We start from the raw sequence: 19548 nt of genomic DNA, 5'->3' as shown, positions 1-19548 counted from the left end.
TTTTCCAACCCATTTTTACTGGGGAGGTTCTTCCACCTGAACAGATAGAACGCGCTCAAAAGGGGGAGCAGTTTAATGTCAACCTATAAAAAACAAGACAAGTACAAGGAACAGGTCACATCAGCTCGGTGCGTTTGCTGAGGAGAAGCTACGTTCTCGGTGTGGTTCTTCACGTGCCTCAGCCAGCGACGTTCAAGGGTGGGGAGTCAAACTGCGGGGGAGAGAACAGGCCGCTATGGTGGGAGTGCTGCCCCGGGGTGGGGGCAGCCCAGACGCTTCCCTCCCCTGTCAGGCCCACTCTGCAGCAGCGCTACTTCAGCGGCCACTGCCCTGGCACAGACAGCGTGGGGGAAAGGCACATGCCTGGGGCTCCCTTCACCCACGGGTGCAGTAGACAGACAACTGCACAGCAGGCTTTACCTGCAAGTCACTCTTGAGTCTCCATGCTTTCCTCCTCCTCGCCTGTAGCAGTTTCTTCCTGATTCTCTTCTTCCTCTTCTCCTTCTTTCTTCTCTGGGGGCTTCTCGTAAGCCTTCTCGGAAGGCGTCACTATCACTCCATCCCACGTGGACATTTCGGAAGCCAGGTCTGCAAACAGGGGCATTGAGCAGGCAGCTCGCGGCCCCCGGGCGCTGTCGGGGTGACGCCGGGCAGCGCGGGCGAGCCCCGCTCCCACGGAGCGCAGCCGCGGTAGGTGCTGGCAGGGGGAAGCACGACACCCGCATCGCCAGCTAGGAGTTACCCTACCGCTAAGCAGCTGCTCCAGCAACTGCTGCTTGCTGCAAACAGCCACTTTGGCCCCTCAGGGCAAGGAAGCAGCTGCTTCCCAGCAGTGGTAGCTCTCCTGCTGGGGCAGCAGCCTCCCCTTTGGAGCAGCACAGCTGCTTGTGGCAGAAACTTGGCCTCTCCGCTCCGTTTCTGGGTTTTTGTGAGCAACACAGGAAACTAGTCCTGTTCCCCCTCCTGGAGCGCTCCCAGGCAGAAGTGTTGGCAAGTCTGCGCGGAGGAAGAGCCACGCATTACACAGACCGTACTTACAGCTGGCGTCACCCTCTTGGCCGAGGATTTTCCTGTAACCGCCATGAGAGAGAATCCGGACGAGCGTCTGCGCTGTGTAGCACACCATGTCCTACAGCATGGGGGTGACAGAGTCAGAGGACACGCAGCATCCCTTCCCAGCCAGCAACTTGGGAGGCTTTCTGCTACAAGAGCACTGAGCAGCACTGGACTCCCCCTCTTCAGTTTTCCCTCTCTCCACGACACAAGGTCAGAAGAAGCTGGTGCTCTGTACTCAGCACCCTGAAAGATCTAGCCAGATCTGAGTCCTTCAGCAGCGCAGCTCTGCTTCAGGTAAGAAATGGTCTGCTCTGCAAGGATGTGGAATATTAGCTTATGAAAACTGCTGCTAGTCTCTGCAGTGATTCTCCCATTGCTCTTCCCCCTACCCACAGAAACAAGCTTCCAACAAGTTAAGCCTATAGTTTCTCTGGAAATTTGGTTGGTACATAGTAAGGATGCAAGGTATTCCTAGATGCAGTTATCTAGCAGGAAGTGACTTCTGGGGGGCAGATATTAGTCCCACCCGCCTCAGCAGACAAGGCAGCTCACCTGCTGTTCGAGGGTCATGACCGTGTGGACTCTGAAGTTTCCACTCTCACAGGGATCAGTGATACCAACAGATCCGGGGAGGAAGAGCCCCGCAGCGAGGATCTGAAGGCAGCGCCTGTGGACAAGACACTGCATGTTAGGAACTAGCCCATAGCCAGCACAGTAACAGCCCGAAGATCTGCAAAGCAGGCCAAAACAGGCAGAGAGACAGGAATCTGGGTAGGTCACAGACAGACGCCATAAGCATCAGTACACGAGAAGTTTGCTTTGTCTCCAGTTCAGGTTCCTTCAGACTGTAAAGTCCTGACATACCAATGCTTTTTATTTGGTGTTTTCAAAACTAAGATGACAGCAGGAATTCACAGAAGTGAAGCAAAGAAGGTAACAGACCTGTAAGCAATGTTCAGAGCCAGGGGCTGCCTGGTGGGATTGTTCATCACAGCATAGTGTCCCTGAAGAGGGGGGGGAAAGAGAAAGAGGGTGTTAGGACAAGAATGGCTTTATAAAAGGGAAGTGAAGCATCCCAAATCCTTCTGCTGCTGGAGCTACAAGAAGCTGCTTAGTGCCCAGGGATGTGCAGGCAGTTACAAAATAACAGAGGAAGGAACAGGCCATGCAGGCAACTGTGCAGGTACCCAAGTGGGGGAAAATCCACAGGTCAGAGGTACAGTGCATTTGGCAGGACATCAGTGTCCCCCTCGTGCACTCACCAGCAAGTCGAGAATCCACGGAGTAAGGGGCTCGAAACCAGGGAATCGAATTCTCAAGTCTTTTAGCAGTCGGATTAAGACCTTCACTCTGGAGAAAATTGCAACAACAGCGTTTATAATGCGTCACCCGCAGTCCTGCTGCAGGAGCAGGAGCTGCTCTTGCAGTGCAGGGAGAGCACTGCCCTCTCCCTGGCAGTCACTGCACTACGCAGCAGGTACCCAGCAGTGCAGTTCAGCGAGACCCAGGCAGAACGGCCACCATGCACAGTGAGTGTGCGAGGATACCGATTTGGGATAGCTGAGTTTCAGTGTCACTACATGGCGCCGCTTTACAAGCGGATTTAAGACTGTGCTGTTCAGTCACCATCCGGTTTAAAAGAGCCTTCAATATCACTAATGTAGGGGACAGATTAGTGGCAATGTTAGCTCAGATACTGAGGCACGCCCTTTGCATTGGGGGGGGGGGGGGGTAATAAGGTTTTTTTATTCTCTATAAATGAGATTATTTTGACCAGGCCTTAGAGCTACAGTTCCTGCTTAAGGTCCAACTCACGTGGACTGAGAAGCGTTCTCTTCAAACCAGCGAGCGTGTCTGATGGCAGCCAGAGCACTTTGCAGCACTTTGATATCCACTGAAAGAAGCAGCAGAAACATTCATTTTTCAACCAGAAAGTGAGTAGCTACAAGCCAGGGGAGGCCAGCCGGCTCCCCTCTCCTGGTGAAGGTTCACCCTGAACATCCAGGGTGACTCAGTGACTGTCCCTGCTCTGTAATGGATCTGTAAAAGCCCCTCCACCCCTGCATACAGTACAGAGCGAGCTGAGCCCTTACGGTGTAGTTCTGGGTCCAGTTTGCGGAGATTGGGAGGCACCGTGGTGATAAGGATCTTCACTGTTGCATCGGCCGAGCTGATCTCAAAGCCAGTCTCGTTGGTCAACATGGTCAGGACTGGGGAGAAAGAGCAAGAACTTCTCACAGAGGGGCAGGAAGACGGTCCCCATGTTGACTGGGAACAGCAATACTAATGTCAGTATTTGTCCTCCTCAGCTCTGCCCCCTCTACCTCATATTACACAGGAGAGTGTCCCACCTTCGCTGGGATCCTGTGCTCTCAGGCTTTCCACTACTTTGTTTCCCAAGGCTGCCACAGCTTCCACTAGGGAGAAGCAGAAGAGGCAGTTAGAGCAGGATTAGTGCTGCTGGCTGAGCGCAGCAGTCAAAGTAAGTAATACTCACACGTGGGTAAGATTTTCAGAATCACAACCAGATCAGCCACGTTGTGCCCTGTTGTCATGGTGCCCTTCTTGTAGGAGCCTACCTGGCGAACCTCCTCGATTTGCTGGTTGAAAGAACAAAGCAAAAGTTAATGCAGTTAACGCACATGCTGCTTCTCTGGGAGACAGCATGAACTAAGCAACCAAAAAAATCACAGTAGTTGTACTTGGCGCACAGTTTGGTAGCTGGAACACCAGTATCCCCCTGTGCTGAAATGTCTCCCCACGTAGCTTTTTTCAAGTAAAAAAGTTTGACTTACCACTTCAAAAGTTCCTGGCGCTACAATTAGATTGTCAATCACGTTGTTTATTTTAGTTACCAGAGAAAGAATAGACGCCTGAAAAGGAATTAGAGAGGGGTGGTAGCACCAGTCCATTGTCTAGTACAACCGCGATCGATCTTGAGATAAAGATAATCCAATCTCACACAGCCTAATGCCGACAGCCCCAACGTAAGATAGCTATTAAATAGATAAGCATGTTTAGAAACCACTGTTCAAGAAATGCCACCCATATTTCTACTGCAGTATCTATTTCAGGGGCAAATGATTGCTCTTAGACTAGTAACTACTAGTACCGTATAAACTATATTCTCCTATCTAAGGATAGTCTCTCTGGTTTCTCTAATGCTGCAGTAACATCTAGCTAGAGAATTTAAGGTAATTTTCAACATGAAATAACACAGTTCTATTAACCTGTTCAGCAGCAGTTGGAGCAAGATCCTGGTTTCTCTTCAGCAAGGCTTCACTGAACGCAGTCTCGTCTGCGGCAGGTTTTACACGTGGGAAAGCCATTTCGCACTGAAACGGGATCAGACATCAGACTGCAAAGCCCAAGTAGGAAACAGACTTTGGTTCAACCTGCTCATTGGCAAGACAATAAAACATTTTCATGTTTTAATTCTCTGGTGCTTGGTTCCTTTGTGATTCCCAATCAGGCTCTTAAGTTCGTTGCTCTTATAATTTAACTTTTACATTATCCTAAAGGGGTAACAAGAGCTGGCAGTCCTGCCCATATACGTTCATGTGCTCTAACAGCAACAGCAGGTCTTTAGAAGTGGCACATTAGGCACTAGAGTGCCTGTACAAATCCACTTAAGTATGTTCTGCACCGTATGGTGTTTAGTTTCTAAGCCAAAGAATTAGGGCATGTGAGACAGAGTAGACCTAATTTAAGCATGGCTCTGTCAATAGTAAAAGTAGATAAGTTTGGTTTTTTTAAGTAGCTACATCAGAGTCCCTTAAGAGTAACATGCTTTGTCTGCAGATAGCCAGAGCTTTTCAGTTGCTATGACAGTGTTCACAGCCACAGTATCTGGAAGGCAAGAATAAGTAAACTTCTTTTCCCTGAAAGAGTCACAGGTCTTTAAAGCACAGATGCGCAGCAGAAGGAAACTATTTCCCTCTATAAAGGGTAGGAAAGGCTCGTGTTCCTGTTGGTCCTTGCGAGGACTGACACCGCAGAGGAGCCTGGAGAACATCTGAAGGGTGAGTGACAGCTATCAAAGTAATTTAAAATGTTCATATTACAGACAGATTTGACAGAATTGAGGGTTTGGGAGAGTGGGTGCCTTAAAAAGCAGTAAACCTGTAGGCATTATTTGTTGTAATCATGATTCCTTAACCGCACACTGTTCATCCAGGGTGAAGCATGTACTTCAAACAATCCAAACCAACAGAGATAGTAAGTAGGTTTGTTTCAGATTAGTTACTGAACCAACAGCTGCTTGCACTTTCAGTGAGCTTCTCTACTCCAGCTTAGCTAAAAGTTAAATCATCAAGTTAAGCCAGCAAACAAGACTTTAAGGCAGCATCTTTAAACAAACAAAAGTCCTACAGCTGTTGCCTGCAAACAGCTCGGTAGGATACAATTACTCACGACATAGAAATCAAAGGGGATGTGCGGCACAAAGGGCCGGAACCTAAAGGGGGAAAGAAAAAAGAACTTTATTCTCTGTAGGGGTGCGTACCTGTTCGCGGCGGTTTGTGTCATCGCCACCCTCCCGCTACCCCCCTCAGTCACGGTTCTTTTAAGATTTGCCCCCAAGATGAAGGAAAGGCCCTACAGAAATAGGAAAGCTTTCTTCATAACCCCTCTAACGATACCTTAGTGCCCCACCACCCTGGAGTGATCAGACAGTGGCTGCACACCAGGGTTTCCCTGCACCAGCAGTGGTGAAAGAACCGGCTGGGAGATGCCAGCGCCCCCCAACCCGCTCTACTCCTCACAGTAACCCTGTGCTACACTGCAGACTAGAGCCCCGGCCCCTGTGACCCCGGCAGCCTGCTCCGGAGAGCGGCCTGACCCACCCCCTAGGCCTGCAACGCTAGAGAGCCACCCTCTCTAAAGCAGAAGCCAGACTCGCCCACTGCCAGGGCCTCCCCTGGAACCAAAGCGTCCGCCACGGCCTCTGCCTCGGTCGCCCCTGCGGAAGAGAGAAGGGTCGGTTTAGACAACGGGCGTTTGTCCCCGCAGGCCGCCCGGCGCCTCCTCCCCTGCCAGCCCGGGGCAGCTCCGCGGGGGCTCGGCCCGCGCTCCCCCCGGGTCCCTCGTCTCGGTCCCTCGTCCCCTCACGGGGCAGCGCCCCCCGGCCCGGTCCCTCGTCCCCTCACGGGCAGCGCCCGGCCCCGCGCACCTCATGGCTCCGCCGCACCGAACAATGAACCCCACCGCCGCCGAGAAGAACCCGCCGGGCTGCGCTCCCACACCCCGCAACAACCTGGCCGCCGATTGGCTCCCGCCGCTCGCAAGGGCCGTCGGTGGGAGAGCTCCGCTTCAGACCATTGGCTCGACTAACCATCACTCTAAGCCCGAGGGCGGAAAGTGACCAATCGCATGCTGCTTCGGGCAGGGGTGGGAGTGGCCAGCGGAGGCGCCGTGATGCGCACGCGCTGGACTGCTAGCGGCCACTGGAGGGAGTACAACGTCCATGAATGGAGCTGTCCGAGCGCTCAGTGCGCATGCGTGCATGCCAAATGAGCCGCTGTAATCTGTCCATATAGCACTGAAAGAAACATGTTGTCACCGAGCAGAGTGGCGCAGCGGAAGCGTGCTGGGCCCATAACCCAGAGGTCGATGGATCGAAACCATCCTCTGCTAAACTTTTCGTTTTCCCCTCTCTTCTTCTCCTCCCCCCCCCTTCTTCATTAGCCCTTTAGCTAATTGCATTAATTGCTGCCACCACCTCCGGTGCTCCCTAATCCTCCGCCCAGAGCTGCTGGTTGCCACCCAGAAAGGCGCCCACCCGGCGCGGCCGCAGCAGGCAGCGGCGGGGGCTGCAGCGCGCAGCGGCGGGGGCCGGCGCAGCCCGGGCACGGCTGCAGCGGGGCTGCGGCGGGCGGGCGAGGCCGCGGCTGCGGGACGTGGGTGCTGCGGTGCCCCCGCCCCGGCGCCCGCAGCGGCCGTGCTGGGGTGTCCCGGGATGCAGGCGGTGCTGTGCTCGCTCCCGGGCACCGCGCGTCCCCCGGGGCGCTGGGAAGGGCTGGGCTGGCGGCCGGGACGCAGCCGGGGCGTCGCGCATGTTCGTGCTGCACACGGGGCGGCGGGACACGGGGCGGCGGGGCATGCTGCGCTTGACCCCAGGGTGGCCAGTCCCGTGCATGTCCCCAAGGTGGCTGGGACCATGCCTGTCCCCAGGGTCACCAGTCCCGTGCGTGTCCCCAAGGTGGCTGGGACCATGCCTGTCCCCAGGGTGGCCAGGGCCATGAGTGTCCCCAGGGTGGCCAGTCCCGTGCATGTCCCCAAGGTGGCTGGGACCATGCCTGTCCCCAGGGTCACCAGTCCCGTGTGTGTCCCCAAGGTGCCCAGGACCGTGCGTGTCCCCAAGGTGGCTGGGACCACGCGTGTCCCCAGGACCATGCATGTCCCCAGGGTGCCCAGTCCCGCGCGTGTCCCCAGGCAGTCGGGGCCAGCGGGGCTCCCCCGGGGGGTCCCCCGGCCCCGGCCCGGCGGTGCCGGCAGCCGCTGGGTGGTGCTGGGCCCCCGCGGGACGCCCCCGGCGCGGCGACCCCTGCGCAGCCCGGCGGGACCGCGCGGGGGGGCGGCGGGGGGGGGAGTCGGGCAGCGGCGGGACGGCGCCAGCAGCGGCGGGGGCGGGGCGCTCCCCGCCCCCCTCCCCGCGCCTGCCGCGAGTTTGCCCGGTCTCAGCCGCGGCGGCGGGGGCGGCGGCGCCGGGCGCGCGTGTTCCGCGTGTCCCGCGTGTCCCCCCCCCGGGGCCGCGCTCGCCTCCCGCGGCCGAGCCGCTCCGTGGGCGCGTCCGGCGCGGCGGCGGCGGCGGCGGCGGCGGCGCGGGGGGGCCCGTCCCGTCGGGGCGCGGGCAGGGAGGGGTTAAGCGCGGCGCACGGGAACGGCCCTTCGCGGCCGCGCGGGGAAGGCGGCGCCGCCCGCCCCGCGGTGCCCAGTGCCGGCGGCCGACGGCGCGGGCCATGCTGGCGGCGCTGGCGCTGCTCGGCGCCCTGGCGGCGGCCGGCCGCGGCGCCGCGCTCACGCTCACGCTGGCGGTGGTGCTGCCCGAGCGCAACCTCAGCTACGCGTGGGCCTGGCCGCGCGTGGGGCCGGCCGTGCGCCTGGCCGCCGCCGCCGTCAACGCCCGCGCCGACCTGCTGCCCGGCTACAGCCTGCGCTGGGTGTTCGGCAGCAGCGAGGACCGCCACGGCGTCTGCTCCGAGATGGCCGCGCCGCTGGCCGCCGTCGACCTGCGCCTCGCCCACCAGCCCGCCGCCTTCCTGGGCCCCGGCTGCGTGTACACGGCGGCGCCCGTGGCGCGATTCACCAGCCACTGGCGGCTGCCGCTGGTGACGGCGGGCGCCGAGGCCCACGGCTTCGACGACAAGCGCGGCCAGTTCGGGCTCACCACCCGCGCCGGCCCCAGCCACCGCAAGCTGGGCGAGCTGGGCGTGCAGCTGCACCGCCGCTTCGGCTGGACCCGCCGCGCCCTCCTCGTCTACTGGGACGAGAAGATGGACGACCGGCCCTGCTTCTTCGCCGCCGAGGGGCTCTACGTCCAGCTGCCCACGCTGCGCAACCTCACCGTCATGGACGTGGTCTTCTGCGACAAGGGCAACTACTCCTTCATCATCCAGGAGATCAAGCAGAAGGGCCGGAGTAAGAGCCGCCGGGGCAGCGGGCGGGGGACGGAGCGCCTCCGGGGTTGTGCAGGGGTGTGCAGGGGTGTGCACAGGTGTGCAGGGATGTGCACGAGTGCGTATGCGTTTGCACGAGTGTGCATGCGTGTGCAGGGGCGTGCAGGGATGTGCATGTGTTTGCACGGGTGTGCAGGGGTGTGCAGGGATGTGCATACGTGTGCAGGGGCGTGCAGGGGTGTGCATGTGTTTGCAGGGGTGTGCACGGGCGTGCAGGGGCGTGCGGGGGCGTGCAGGCACGGCTACACGTGTGTCCGCCTGCCCACGCGCCGGTCCTGCCCCCGCCCGGCCCCTTTGCACCCAGAGCGCCGCCGCGCCCGGCCCCGGCCCCGCTGTGTCCCGCCGGGCGCCGCTCCGTCCCGGGCTGGCACCGGCCGCCGGCCCCGCTGGGCGCCGGCCAGGCCTGGAGCCCGGCCCGCGACCGGTATCTCGGCCCCGGGGCCGCGGCGCTTCCCGCTTCCCGGCCGCTTTCCCGGGGCGCCGCCTGCCCCGCGCTGGCACGGCCGAGGCGGCCGTCGGGGCGCCCCGACGCCACCGAGCGCGGCCGCGGCCGAGCCGCCCTGAGCCCCCGCCGGGCGCCGATGCTGGGGCGGTGCCGGGCGGAGCCGGCGCCCGAGGCGCGGCGGGTCGGTGCTGCCGCCGGGGCCGCGGGGAGCGGGGCGGGGGGGGGCCGCGGCGGTCCCAGCGCCGCCGGGAATAAATCAGCGACCGGGGCCGCGCGGAGGAGGAAACGGCGTCGGGAAAACAGGAAGGCTGGGCGCTGGCGGCGGGCAGGGCCCGGGGCAGAGCGGCGGAGCGGGGGACCCCCGTCCCCGCTGCCCTGGGGTCCGCGGCGCCCCCCCGACGACGTGCCCCCCCGGGATGCCGGCTCGGCCCTCGCCACCGCGGCCAGGATGGGCTCCGAACCCCCGCCGGGCTCCAGCTTCCCGCGAGGGGGCTGCGGCCGGGCTCGGCGGCGGGGTCCCCCGGGGGCCGGGGCCATGAGCCGTGTCACCCCGCGCAGTCGTCTACGTGTGCTGCGCCCCGGACACGCTGCGGGAGCTGATGCTGCAGGCCTGGCGCGAGGGGCTCACGCGCGGCGACTACGCCTTCTTCTACATCGACATCTTCGGGGCCAGCCTGCAGGGCGCCCGCTTCCCCGAGCCCCAGCGGCCCTGGAAGCGCGGCGACCGCGATGACGCCAGCGCCCGGCAGGCCTTCGAGGTGAGCCCTGTGCACCCGTGGGTGCCCAGGCATGCACCCGCGCGCTCCCGGGCATGCACATGGGTGCCTGGGCATGCACCCGCGCGCTCCCAGGCATGCACATGGGTGCCTGGGCATGCACCTGCGCGCTCCCGGGCATGCACATGGGTGCCTGGGCATGCACCCGCGCGCTCCCGGGCATGCACCTGGGTGCCCAGGCATGCACCCGCGCGCTCCTGGGCATGCACATGGGTGCCTGGGCATGCACCCGCGCGCTCCCGGGCATGCACATGGGTGCCTGGGCATGCACCTGCGCGCTCCCGGGCATGCCAGCCTCCGTGCATGTGTTACGGGGCACACATACATGTGCCCCCGCCCGCACCCGTGTGCCCCCGCCTGCGCCCGGGCGTGCACGCGTGCCCCCTTCTCCCCCGCGCGAGCGCAGCCTCCGGCCCGTGAGCGGAGCCTGGCACGGAGCCGCGGCGGGCGCCGGAGCTGGTGGAGCGGCCCGGCCTCCCACGCCGGCCCTGCCCGTTCGCTCCCCGCTGCTGGCAGCTGACGAGGAGGAAGGAAGCCAGATTAATTTCCCCAGGTCCCAGCTCCGGCCCTGCCTTGAACGGAGGCTATTAATAGGCCGGGCGGGGAGCCAGGCTTCCAGGCCCCTGGGACAGGTGACCCCGTCCGGGGAGGCGGCAGGGTGGCCCGGGCAGGTCCCGTCCCCTCCGCTCCCAGCCGCTGTCCCCCCAGGCCGTGACCATCATCACCTACAAGGAGCCCGAGAACCCCGAGTACCGGCCCTTCCTGGCGCGGCTCAAGGAGGAGGCGCGCGCCCACTTCAACTTCACCATGCGCGACGGCTTGGTAGGGCCGGGGTGGGGCTGGGGACACGGGACGGAGCTGGGCATGGAGGGGACCTGGGATGGAGGGGACACGGGATGGAGCTGGGGACACGGGATGGAGCTGGGCATGGAGGGGACCCGGGATGGAGGGGACACGGGATGGAGGGGAACCGGGGTGGAGGTGGGGATGGAGGGGACATGAGATGGAGCTGGGTACAGGGGGACGCGGGATGGAGGGGACATGGGATGGCTGGGGACGCCGGGGATGCAGGATGAAGCAGGGAATGGAGGGGACATCGGATGGAGCTGGGGATGCTGGGGACAAGGACCCGTCCCTGAGCCGTCGCCGTGTCCCCAGATGAACTACATCGCGGCGGCCTTCCACGACGGGGTGCTGCTCTACGCCCAGGCCGTGAACGAGACGCTGGAGCGGGGCGGCTCCATCACCAACGCCACCGCCATCACCCGCCAGATGTGGAACCGCACCTTCTACGGTGGGCACCCGCCCCCGTCCCCAACCCTGTCCCCAGCCCCGTCCCCGGCCCGGCGCCCTCGCAGCCCCGGCAGGGCTGGGTGCCGCCTGCCTGGCGCCCGCCTGCCCCGCTCCCAGGCTGGTATTTTGGGATCGGAGCTGCCGGGACGGAGATTTACAGCCTGGGGAGCGCCGGGGCCGCCGTCCCCGCGGGGCTGGCACCGGGCCGCGGCGCGGGAAGGGGGCTGCAGCCGGGGCGCCCCAGGCGGGTCCCCCCCCGCCCCTCACGGCTCCGTCCCCAGGCGTCACCGGCTTCCTGAAGATCGACGAGAACGGGGACCGGGAGAGCGACTACTCCCTGTGGGACATGGACCCCGCGCGGGGCGACTTTCAGGTGGGCCCCAGCCCTGGGCCCCTGGTCCCCCCGTCCCCCTGGGCCCCCCGGGCCGGTCTCCCACCGCGTCTCTCCCCCCCGGCAGATCGTGGCCAACTACAACGGCACCACCAAGAAGATCCACATGGTGCCGGGGCGGGAGATCCGCTGGCCGGGCAGCGTGGTGCCGCCCGACGTGCCGCCCTGCGGCTTCGACAACAGCAACCCGCAGTGCCGCAAAGGTGAGCCGGGCGCCGGGGACCCCCGCCGCGCCACCGGGGTCCTGCACCGCCGGGGTCTGCATCGCTGCTGGGATCTGCATCAGCTCTGGGGTCCAGCAGCTCCGGGGTCCTGCACCGCCGGGGTCTGCATCACCGCCAGGGTCTGCACCACTGCCGGGGTCCTGCACCGCCGGGGTCTGCCCAAGCCCGCAGGCGTCGTGCCCGGCGCGGCCCCTCACCGCTCCCTCCTGTCTTGCAGCCAACCTGTCCACCCTGGAGATCCTGTCCCTCGTGGTCAGCCTGATCCTCCTGGCCATCACCGTCACCTCCTTCTTCATCTACAGGTGTGGGGCAGGCGCTGGGGCGCGGCGGGGCCGGGGGGGGCCGGGGGGGCCGGCGGTGCCGCGGGGCCTCATCCTGCCCTCGCGGCGCAGGAAGCTGCAGCTGGAGAAGGAGCTGGCGGCGGAGCTGTGGCGGGTGCGCTGGGAGGACGTGCAGATGAGCAGCCTGGAGAAGCACCTGCGCAGCGCCGGCAGCAAGCTCACGCTCTCGCTGGTGAGCGGCCGGCCCGGACCCCGCGGTGCAACACGGCCCGGCACGGCACGGCACGGCATGGCACAGCACGGCCGGCGCCGCTCACCGCCGCTCGCTTCCCGCAGCGGGGCTCCAACTACGGCTCGCTGATGACGGCCGAGGGGCAGTTCCAGGTCTACGCCAAGACGGCGTATTACAAGGTGCGGGGCCGGGGGACGGCGCGGCAGCGGGGCCGGACGCCCCCCGCCCCGCCGGGCACCCACCGCCCCGCGTCCCCCCCGCCCCAGGGCAACCTCGTGGCCGTGAAGCACCTCAACCGCAAGCGGATCGAGCTGACGCGCAAGGTCTTGTTCGAGCTGAAGCACGTAGGTGCTCGCCGCCGGGGCGCGATGCTCCCGGGGGGCCGCAGGGGCTGCCCCCTCCGTCCGTTTTGGGGGGCCAGGACGCCTGGGTCCCTTCCCCAGGGATGCTCGGGGTGTGGGACGATGGCGGGGGCACGGCGTGGGGTGGGGACCAGGCACGTCCCCCGCCCCCCCGAGGCCTGGGGGTCCCCGGTGTGGGGCAGAGCCCCACGCGTCGCCGCCGCCCTCAGATGCGGGACGTCCAGAACGAGCACCTGACCCGCTTCGTCGGCGCCTGCACCGACCCCCCCAACATCTGCATCCTCACCGAGTACTGCCCGCGCGGCAGCCTCCAGGTACCGCCGAGCACCCCCCCGGCCGGGCCGGCGCCCATCACCCGGCATCGGGGCTGCGGGGGCCGCGGCGGGGCAGGGGGGGGCCAGGGCCGGCGTGGTCACCCCCCCGCGCCCCCAGGACATCCTGGAGAACGAGAGCATCACGCTGGACTGGATGTTCCGCTACTCCCTCACCCACGACATCGTCAAGGTAACGAGGCGGCGGGGGGGAGGGAGGGGGCCGCAGCCCCCCCCCGGCGCGGCGCTGAGCGCTCGCGGCCCCCCAGGGCATGCAGTTCCTGCACAGCGGCGTCATCGTGTCCCACGGGAACCTCAAGTCGTCCAACTGCGTGGTGGACAGCCGCTTCGTGCTGAAGATCACCGACTATGGGCTGGAGAGCTTCCGCCTGGCCCCCGACAGCGAGGACTCCCACGCGCTCTTCGCCAGTGAGCCCCGGCCCCCGCGGGGGGGGGCCTCGCCCGGACCCCCGACACCTGCAATGGGGGGGCCTCGCCCGGACCCCCGGCACCCGTGGCAGGGTCCTGCTTGCCCTGAGCACCTCTATCAGGGAGGTCCCTGCTCGCCCAGACCCCCAGCACCCATGTTGGGGGGGTCCCACTTGCCCGGCCCCCCAGCACCTGCATTGGGGGGTCCCTGCTCTTCCAGACCCCCAGCACCCACATCGGGGGGGTCCCTACTCACCCTGAGCAGCCGTATCAGCGGGGTCCCTGCTTGCCCAGACCCCCAGCACCCGCATCTGGGGGTCCCTGCTCACCCTGAGCACCTGCGTCAGTGGGGGGTTCCTGCTCGCCCGGACCCTCGCCCTGAGCACCCACGGGGGTGCCGCTTGCCGGGACCTCGGCGCCATGCCGGGGGGTGCTGACCTGGACCCCAGCCCTGCGCCGGGGGGTGCTGACCCGGACCCCAGCCCCACGCCGGGGGGGTGCTGACCCGGACCCCAGCCCCACGCCGGGGGGTGCTGACCCAGACCCCAGCCCCATGCCGGGGGGGTGCTGACCCGGACCCCAGCCCCACGCCGGGGGGTGCTGACCCAGACCCCAGCCCCACGCCGGGGGGTGCTGACCCAGACCCCAGCCCTGTGCCGCGGGGGTGCTGACCCGGACCCCAGCCCCGCGCTGGGGGGTGCTGACCCGGACCCCAGCCCCACGCCGGAGGGGTGCTGACCCAGACCCCAGCCCCACACCGGGGGGGTGCTGACCCGGACCCCAGCCCCACGCCGGGGGGTGCTGACCCGGACCCCAGCCCTGTGCCGCGGGGGTGCTGACCCGGACCCCAGCCCCACGCCGGGGGGTGCTGACCCAGACCCCAGCCCCACACCGGGGGGGTGCTGACCCGGACCCCAGCCCCACGCCGGGGGGTGCTGACCCGGACCCCAGCCCTGTGCCGCGGGGGTGCTGACCCGGACCCCAGCCCCACCCCGGGGGGTGCTGACCCGGACCCCAGCCCCACGCCGGGGGGTGCTGACCCAGACCCCAGCCCTGTGCCGCGGGGGTGCTGACCCGGACCCCAGCCCCATGCCGGGGGGGGTGCTGACCCGGACCCCAGCCCCATGCCGGGGGGGTGCTGACCCGGACCCCAGCCCCACGCCGGGGGGTGCTGACCCAGACCCCAGCCCTGTGCCGCGGGGGTGCTGACCCGGACCCCAGCCCCACCCCGGGGGGTGCTGACCCGGACCCCAGCCCCATGCCGGGGGGGGTGCTGACCCGGACCCCAGCCCCATGCCGGGGGGGTGCTGACCCGGACCCCAGCCCCACCCCGGGGGGTGCTGACCCGGACCCCAGCCCCACGCTGGCGGGTGCTGACCCGGACCCCAGCCCCATGCCGGGGGGGGTGCTGACCCGCCGCCGGTGCCGCAGAGAAGCTGTGGACGGCGCCGGAGCTGCTGCGGATGGAGACGCCGCCGGCGCGCGGCACCCAGAAGGGCGACGTGTACAGCTTCGGCATCATCCTGCAAGAGATCGCCCTGCGCAACGGCGTCTTCTACGTGGAGGGGCTGGAGCTGAGCCCCAAGGGTGAGCGCGGGGGCGGGGCGGGGGTGGCGGGGGGGGGGGGGATGCCGGGGCGCCGCTCACGGCCCCCCGCGCCGCCCCGCAGAGATCATCGAGCGGGTGAAGAGCGGGGAGCGCCCCAGCTTCCGCCCCTCGGCCGGCGTGGGCAGCCACGCCGAGGAGCTGGGCCAGCTCATGCAGCACTGCTGGGCCGAGGACGCGCTGGAGCGCCCCGACTTCAGCCAGATCAAGGTCCAGATCCGCAAGTTCAACAGGTGCCGCCGCGTGTGTCCCCCCCCCACACCCCCGGCTCCATCGCGGTGCCCCAGGTCGGGCCGGGCCCGCGCAGCCGCTCAGCGCCCGCCCGCCCGCAGGGAGAGCAGCGGCAACATCCTGGACAACCTGCTGTCGCGCATGGAGCAGTACGCCAACAACCTGGAGGAGCTGGTGGAGGAGCGCACCCAGGCCTACCTGGAGGAGAAGCGCAAGGCCGAAGCCCTGCTCTACCAGATCCTGCCCCAGTGAGTGCGGCGGCGCGGCCCCCCCCCCCCCCCCCCCCGTAGCCCCCCGCCCGGCGCGGGGCCGGCAGCGCGCCCAGCCCGCGCCCACCGCTGCCCCGTGCCCCCAGCTCGGTGGCGGAGCAGCTGAAGCGCGGGGAGACGGTGCAAGCCGAGGCCTTCGACAGCGTCACCATCTACTTCAGCGACATCGTGGGCTTCACGGCGCTGTCGGCCGAGAGCACCCCCATGCAGGTGAGCGCCGGGGGGGCGGGGGGCGCGGGGGGTGCGGGGGGCTCGGGGCCGGCACCCGCGGCCTCACGCCGCCTCTCCTCTCCGCCGGGCGCAGGTGGTGACGCTGCTCAACGACCTCTACACCTGCTTCGACGCCATCATCGACAACTTCGACGTCTACAAGGTGAGCGCGATGGGCACACAGGTGCGCTCTGCACACGTCCGCACCCAGGCACACGTCCGCATCCATGCACACGTGCATCCGTGCAGACGTCCACATCCCTGCACACGTCCGCATCCATGGACACGTCCACTTCCCTGCACACGTCCGCATCCATGCACACGTGCATCCATGGACACGTCCACTTCCCTGCACACGTTCACATCCATGGACACGTGCATCCATGGACACGTCCACTTCCCTGCACACGTTCACATCCATGGACACGTGCATCCATGGACACGTCCACATCCCTGCACACGTTCACATCCATGGACACGTGCATCCATGGACACGTCCACATCCAGGCACACGTCCGCATCCATGCACACGTGCATCCATGGACACGTCCACTTCCCTGCACACGTTCACATCCATGCACACGTGCATCCATGGACACGTCCACATCCAGGCACACGTCCGCATCCATGCACACGTGCATCCATGGACACGTCCACTTCCCTGCACACGTTCACATCCATGCACACGTGCATCCATGGACACGTCCACATCCCTGCACACGTCCACATCCATGGACACGTGCATCCATGGACATGTCCACATCCCTGCACACGTCCACATCCATGCACACATGCATCCATGGACATGTCCACATCCAGGCACGTGTTCACATCCATGCACACGTGCATCTACGCCCACGTTCACATTCCCTGCACACGTGCATCCATGGACACGTCCACATCCCTGCACACGTCCGCATCCATGGACACATCCACATCCAGGCACGTGTTCACATCCATGCCCACGTGCATCCATGGACACATTCACATCCCTGCACACGTTCACATCCATGCACACGTTCACATCCCTGCACACGTCCACATCCATGCACACGTGCATCCATGGACACGTCCACTTCCCTGCACATGTTCACATCCATGGACACGTGCATCCATGGACACGTCCACTTCCCTGCACACGTTCACATCCATGGACACGTGCATCCATGGACACGTCCACATCCCTGCACACGTTCACATCCATGGACACGTCCACTTCCCTGCACACGTTCACATCCATGGACACGTGCATCCATGGACACGTTCACATCCCTGCACACGTCCACATCCATGCACACGTGCATCCATGGACACGTCCACTTCCCTGCACACGTTCACATCCATGGACACGTGCATCCATGGACACGTCCACTTCCCTGCACACGTTCACATCCATGGACACGTGCATCCATGGACACGTCCACATCCCTGCACACGTCCGCATCCATGGACACGTGCATCCATGGACACGTCCACATCCCTGCACACGTTCACATCCATGGACACGTGCATCCGTGCAGACGTCCACTTCCCTGCACACGTCCGCATCCATGCACACGTGCATCCATGGACACGTCCACATCCATGGACACGTTCACATCCATGCTCACACACGTCCATGGTCACGTTCACATCCATGGACACGTGCATCCGTGCAGACGTCCACATCCCTGCACACGTCCGCATCCATGCACACGTGCATCCATGGACACGTCCACATCCATGGTCACGTTCACATCCCTGCACACGTTCACATCCATGCTCACACACGTCCACGGTCACGTTCACATCCATGCACGCAGGTGGCCGTGCGCCCACGGAGGAGCACAGGTGGAGCTGCAAACACCTGCACATTCACCAATACATACACACGTGCATGTACAGGGCCCAAAACAGGCGCACGCCCCCGTGACAGCCGCGCACGCGTGCAGCACGTGCACGGAGGCAGCTGCGCAGGCCAAGCCCCGGTGTCGCCGCAGGTGGAGACCATCGGGGACGCCTACATGGTGGTGTCGGGGCTGCCGGTGCGCAACGGGAAGCTGCACGCTCGCGAGGTGGCCCGCATGTCCCTGGCGCTGCTGGACGCCGTCCGCTCCTTCAAGATCCGCCACCGCCCGCAGCAGCAGCTCAAGCTGCGCATCGGCATCCACACGGGTCAGCGGGGCGGGGGGCCGGGGGGGCCGGGGGGGCCGCGGGGCGGCTCGGCTCACGGGTGTCGCGCAGGGCCGGTGTGCGCCGGCGTGGTGGGACTGAAGATGCCGCGGTACTGCCTCTTCGGGGACACGGTGAACACGGCCTCGCGCATGGAGTCCAACGGGGAAGGTGGGGCGCGGGGCGCGGGGGGGGGGCCGGGGGTGCGCCCGCCGGGGCTGACGGCGCCGTGTCCGTGTCCGCGTCCGGCAGCGCTGAAGATCCACATCTCGGCGGTGACCGGGGCCGTGCTGGAGGAGTTCGGCTGCTTCGAGCTGCAGCTGCGCGGCGACGTGGAGATGAAGGTGCAGCCCCGGCCCGGCGGCACCTCCCCGGCCCCCCCCGCGGCCCCGGCTTTGGGCGATGTGGGGCAGCCCCCCTGCGACGTGGGGCGTCGCCTTGGGTCCCTGCGCGCCGGCCCCACGGGGACCTTCGTCGTCCTCCTGCCCCTCGGCCCTGCGGCCCCGCTTGGCCACGGGCATCGCCCTGTGCCCCCCCCGCACCCCCGTTTTCCTGGGATGTGGGGCAGCCCCTGCAGCCGGGTCCCCCGGGCATCAGGCACCCCCTGCCCCCCAACTTGGCTGGGATGGGGCAGCACCTGCGCCCTGGTCCAGCGGGGGCATTGGGCGTCCCCCTGCCCCCCCCCGCATCCCGGCCCCACTGCAGCATTGGGTGTCCGCCTGCCCCCCCTGCATCCCGGCCCCACTGCAGCATTGGGCGTCCCCCTGCCCCCCCCTGCATCCCGGCCCCACTGCAGCATTGGGCGTCCCCCTGCCCCCCCCTGCATCCCGGCCCCACTGCAGCTTTGGGTGTCCCCCTGCCCCCCCTGCATCCCGGCCCCACTGCAGCATTGGCCATTCCCCTGCCCCCCCCTGCCGCCAGCCCCCCCAGCCCCCCAGGGATATCGGGCATCCCCCTGCCCCCCCGCATCCCAGCCCCCCCAGCCCCACTGGGATACTGGGCATCCCCCTGCCCCCGGGTCCCCATGGGGCGTCGAGCACCCCCGCGCCCCCCCGGCCCTGGCCCCCCCGGCCCCCCCCGACGCTTCTCTCCGCGCAGGGCAAGGGGAAGGTGAGGACGTACTGGCTGCTGGGGGAGCGCGGGAGCAGCACCCGGGGCTGACCCCCCCCCGGCACCCGCACCGCGCGGGGCGGCTCCTCGCCACCCCCAGCCCCCCCCGCCGCACCCCGCCCTCCCCGTGCGGGAACCCGGCCGCGGCCCGCCGGGAGAGCGGCGCGGGGGGGCCGGGAGAGCGGCGCGGGGGGGCCGGGGAGGGCCGGCGCGGGGGGGGGCAGCGCTCCCGCCCGGCCCGCAGCGACACAGCTCTGATTTTTGTAATAAAGCTCCTGTGTACTGCACTCGGCGTGCCCCCCCTGCGCCCCCCCGCACCCCCCACGGCATCCCCCGTCTCCGCCCCCGCAGCACAGTTCGGGGGGGCTCGGCAGGGGCTTTGCACCGCAGCGTGCAGCGGGGGGGGGGACACTTTGCACGGAGCCTGTGCAGGTGGGGCCGAGCTGGGGGGGCTGTGCAGGACCGGGGCACCCGAGGGGTCTGCAGGGCAGTGGGT

General features: G+C 66.0%; 2 protein-coding genes and 1 non-coding gene across 5 annotated transcripts; 2 read left to right on the top strand and 1 right to left on the bottom strand.

The window, feature by feature from the left end:
- Nucleotides 1-55: 55 nt before the first annotated feature.
- Nucleotides 56-6337, bottom strand: ILF2 (interleukin enhancer binding factor 2). Of its 3 annotated transcripts, none has more exons than XM_064499066.1 (15): nt 6227-6337; nt 5977-6016; nt 5470-5514; nt 4287-4391; nt 3852-3929; nt 3554-3656; nt 3408-3473; nt 3150-3266; nt 2872-2950; nt 2319-2406; nt 1999-2060; nt 1609-1723; nt 1039-1129; nt 421-588; nt 56-211 (listed from the first exon to the last, which is right to left on the bottom strand). In XM_064499066.1, exons 1-14 carry the CDS (start codon nt 6229-6231, stop codon nt 428-430), a joined length of 1155 nt encoding a protein of 384 aa, XP_064355136.1. In that variant the 5' UTR covers nt 6232-6337; the 3' UTR covers nt 56-211; nt 421-427. The 3 variants fall into 3 exon arrangements, with proteins under 3 accessions (XP_064355136.1, XP_025953878.1, XP_064355137.1); XM_026098093.2 differs by having other exon boundaries at nt 5470-5512; nt 5957-6016; nt 6227-6336; XM_064499067.1 differs by lacking the exon at nt 6227-6337 and having other exon boundaries at nt 5470-5513; nt 5975-6016.
- Nucleotides 6338-6618: 281 nt separating this feature from the next.
- TRNAM-CAU (transfer RNA methionine (anticodon CAU)) lies at nt 6619-6690 on the top strand. The gene has a single exon. It is a non-coding gene; the product is annotated as a tRNA-Met (tRNA).
- Nucleotides 6691-7961: 1271 nt separating this feature from the next.
- Nucleotides 7962-19339, top strand: NPR1 (natriuretic peptide receptor 1). The gene is made up of 22 exons (XM_064499038.1): nt 7962-8694; nt 9736-9935; nt 10662-10775; nt 11112-11247; nt 11528-11619; nt 11705-11840; nt 12079-12163; nt 12254-12374; nt 12479-12553; nt 12641-12718; nt 12946-13050; nt 13169-13240; nt 13317-13476; nt 14908-15063; nt 15146-15314; nt 15414-15560; nt 15668-15791; nt 15886-15954; nt 17771-17945; nt 18015-18113; nt 18195-18286; nt 19041-19339. The coding sequence occupies exons 1-22, from the start codon at nt 8016-8018 to the stop codon at nt 19101-19103; spliced, it is 3147 nt and encodes a 1048-aa protein (XP_064355108.1). The 5' UTR covers nt 7962-8015; the 3' UTR covers nt 19104-19339.
- Nucleotides 19340-19548: the final 209 nt, after the last annotated feature.

This window comes from Dromaius novaehollandiae, chromosome 29 (genome assembly GCF_036370855.1).
Source record: "Dromaius novaehollandiae isolate bDroNov1 chromosome 29, bDroNov1.hap1, whole genome shotgun sequence".
Classification (NCBI taxonomy): domain Eukaryota; kingdom Metazoa; phylum Chordata; class Aves; order Casuariiformes; family Dromaiidae; genus Dromaius; species Dromaius novaehollandiae.
The sequence above is the reverse complement of the archived record's forward strand: the minus strand, read 5'-3'. Positions and strand labels throughout refer to the sequence as shown.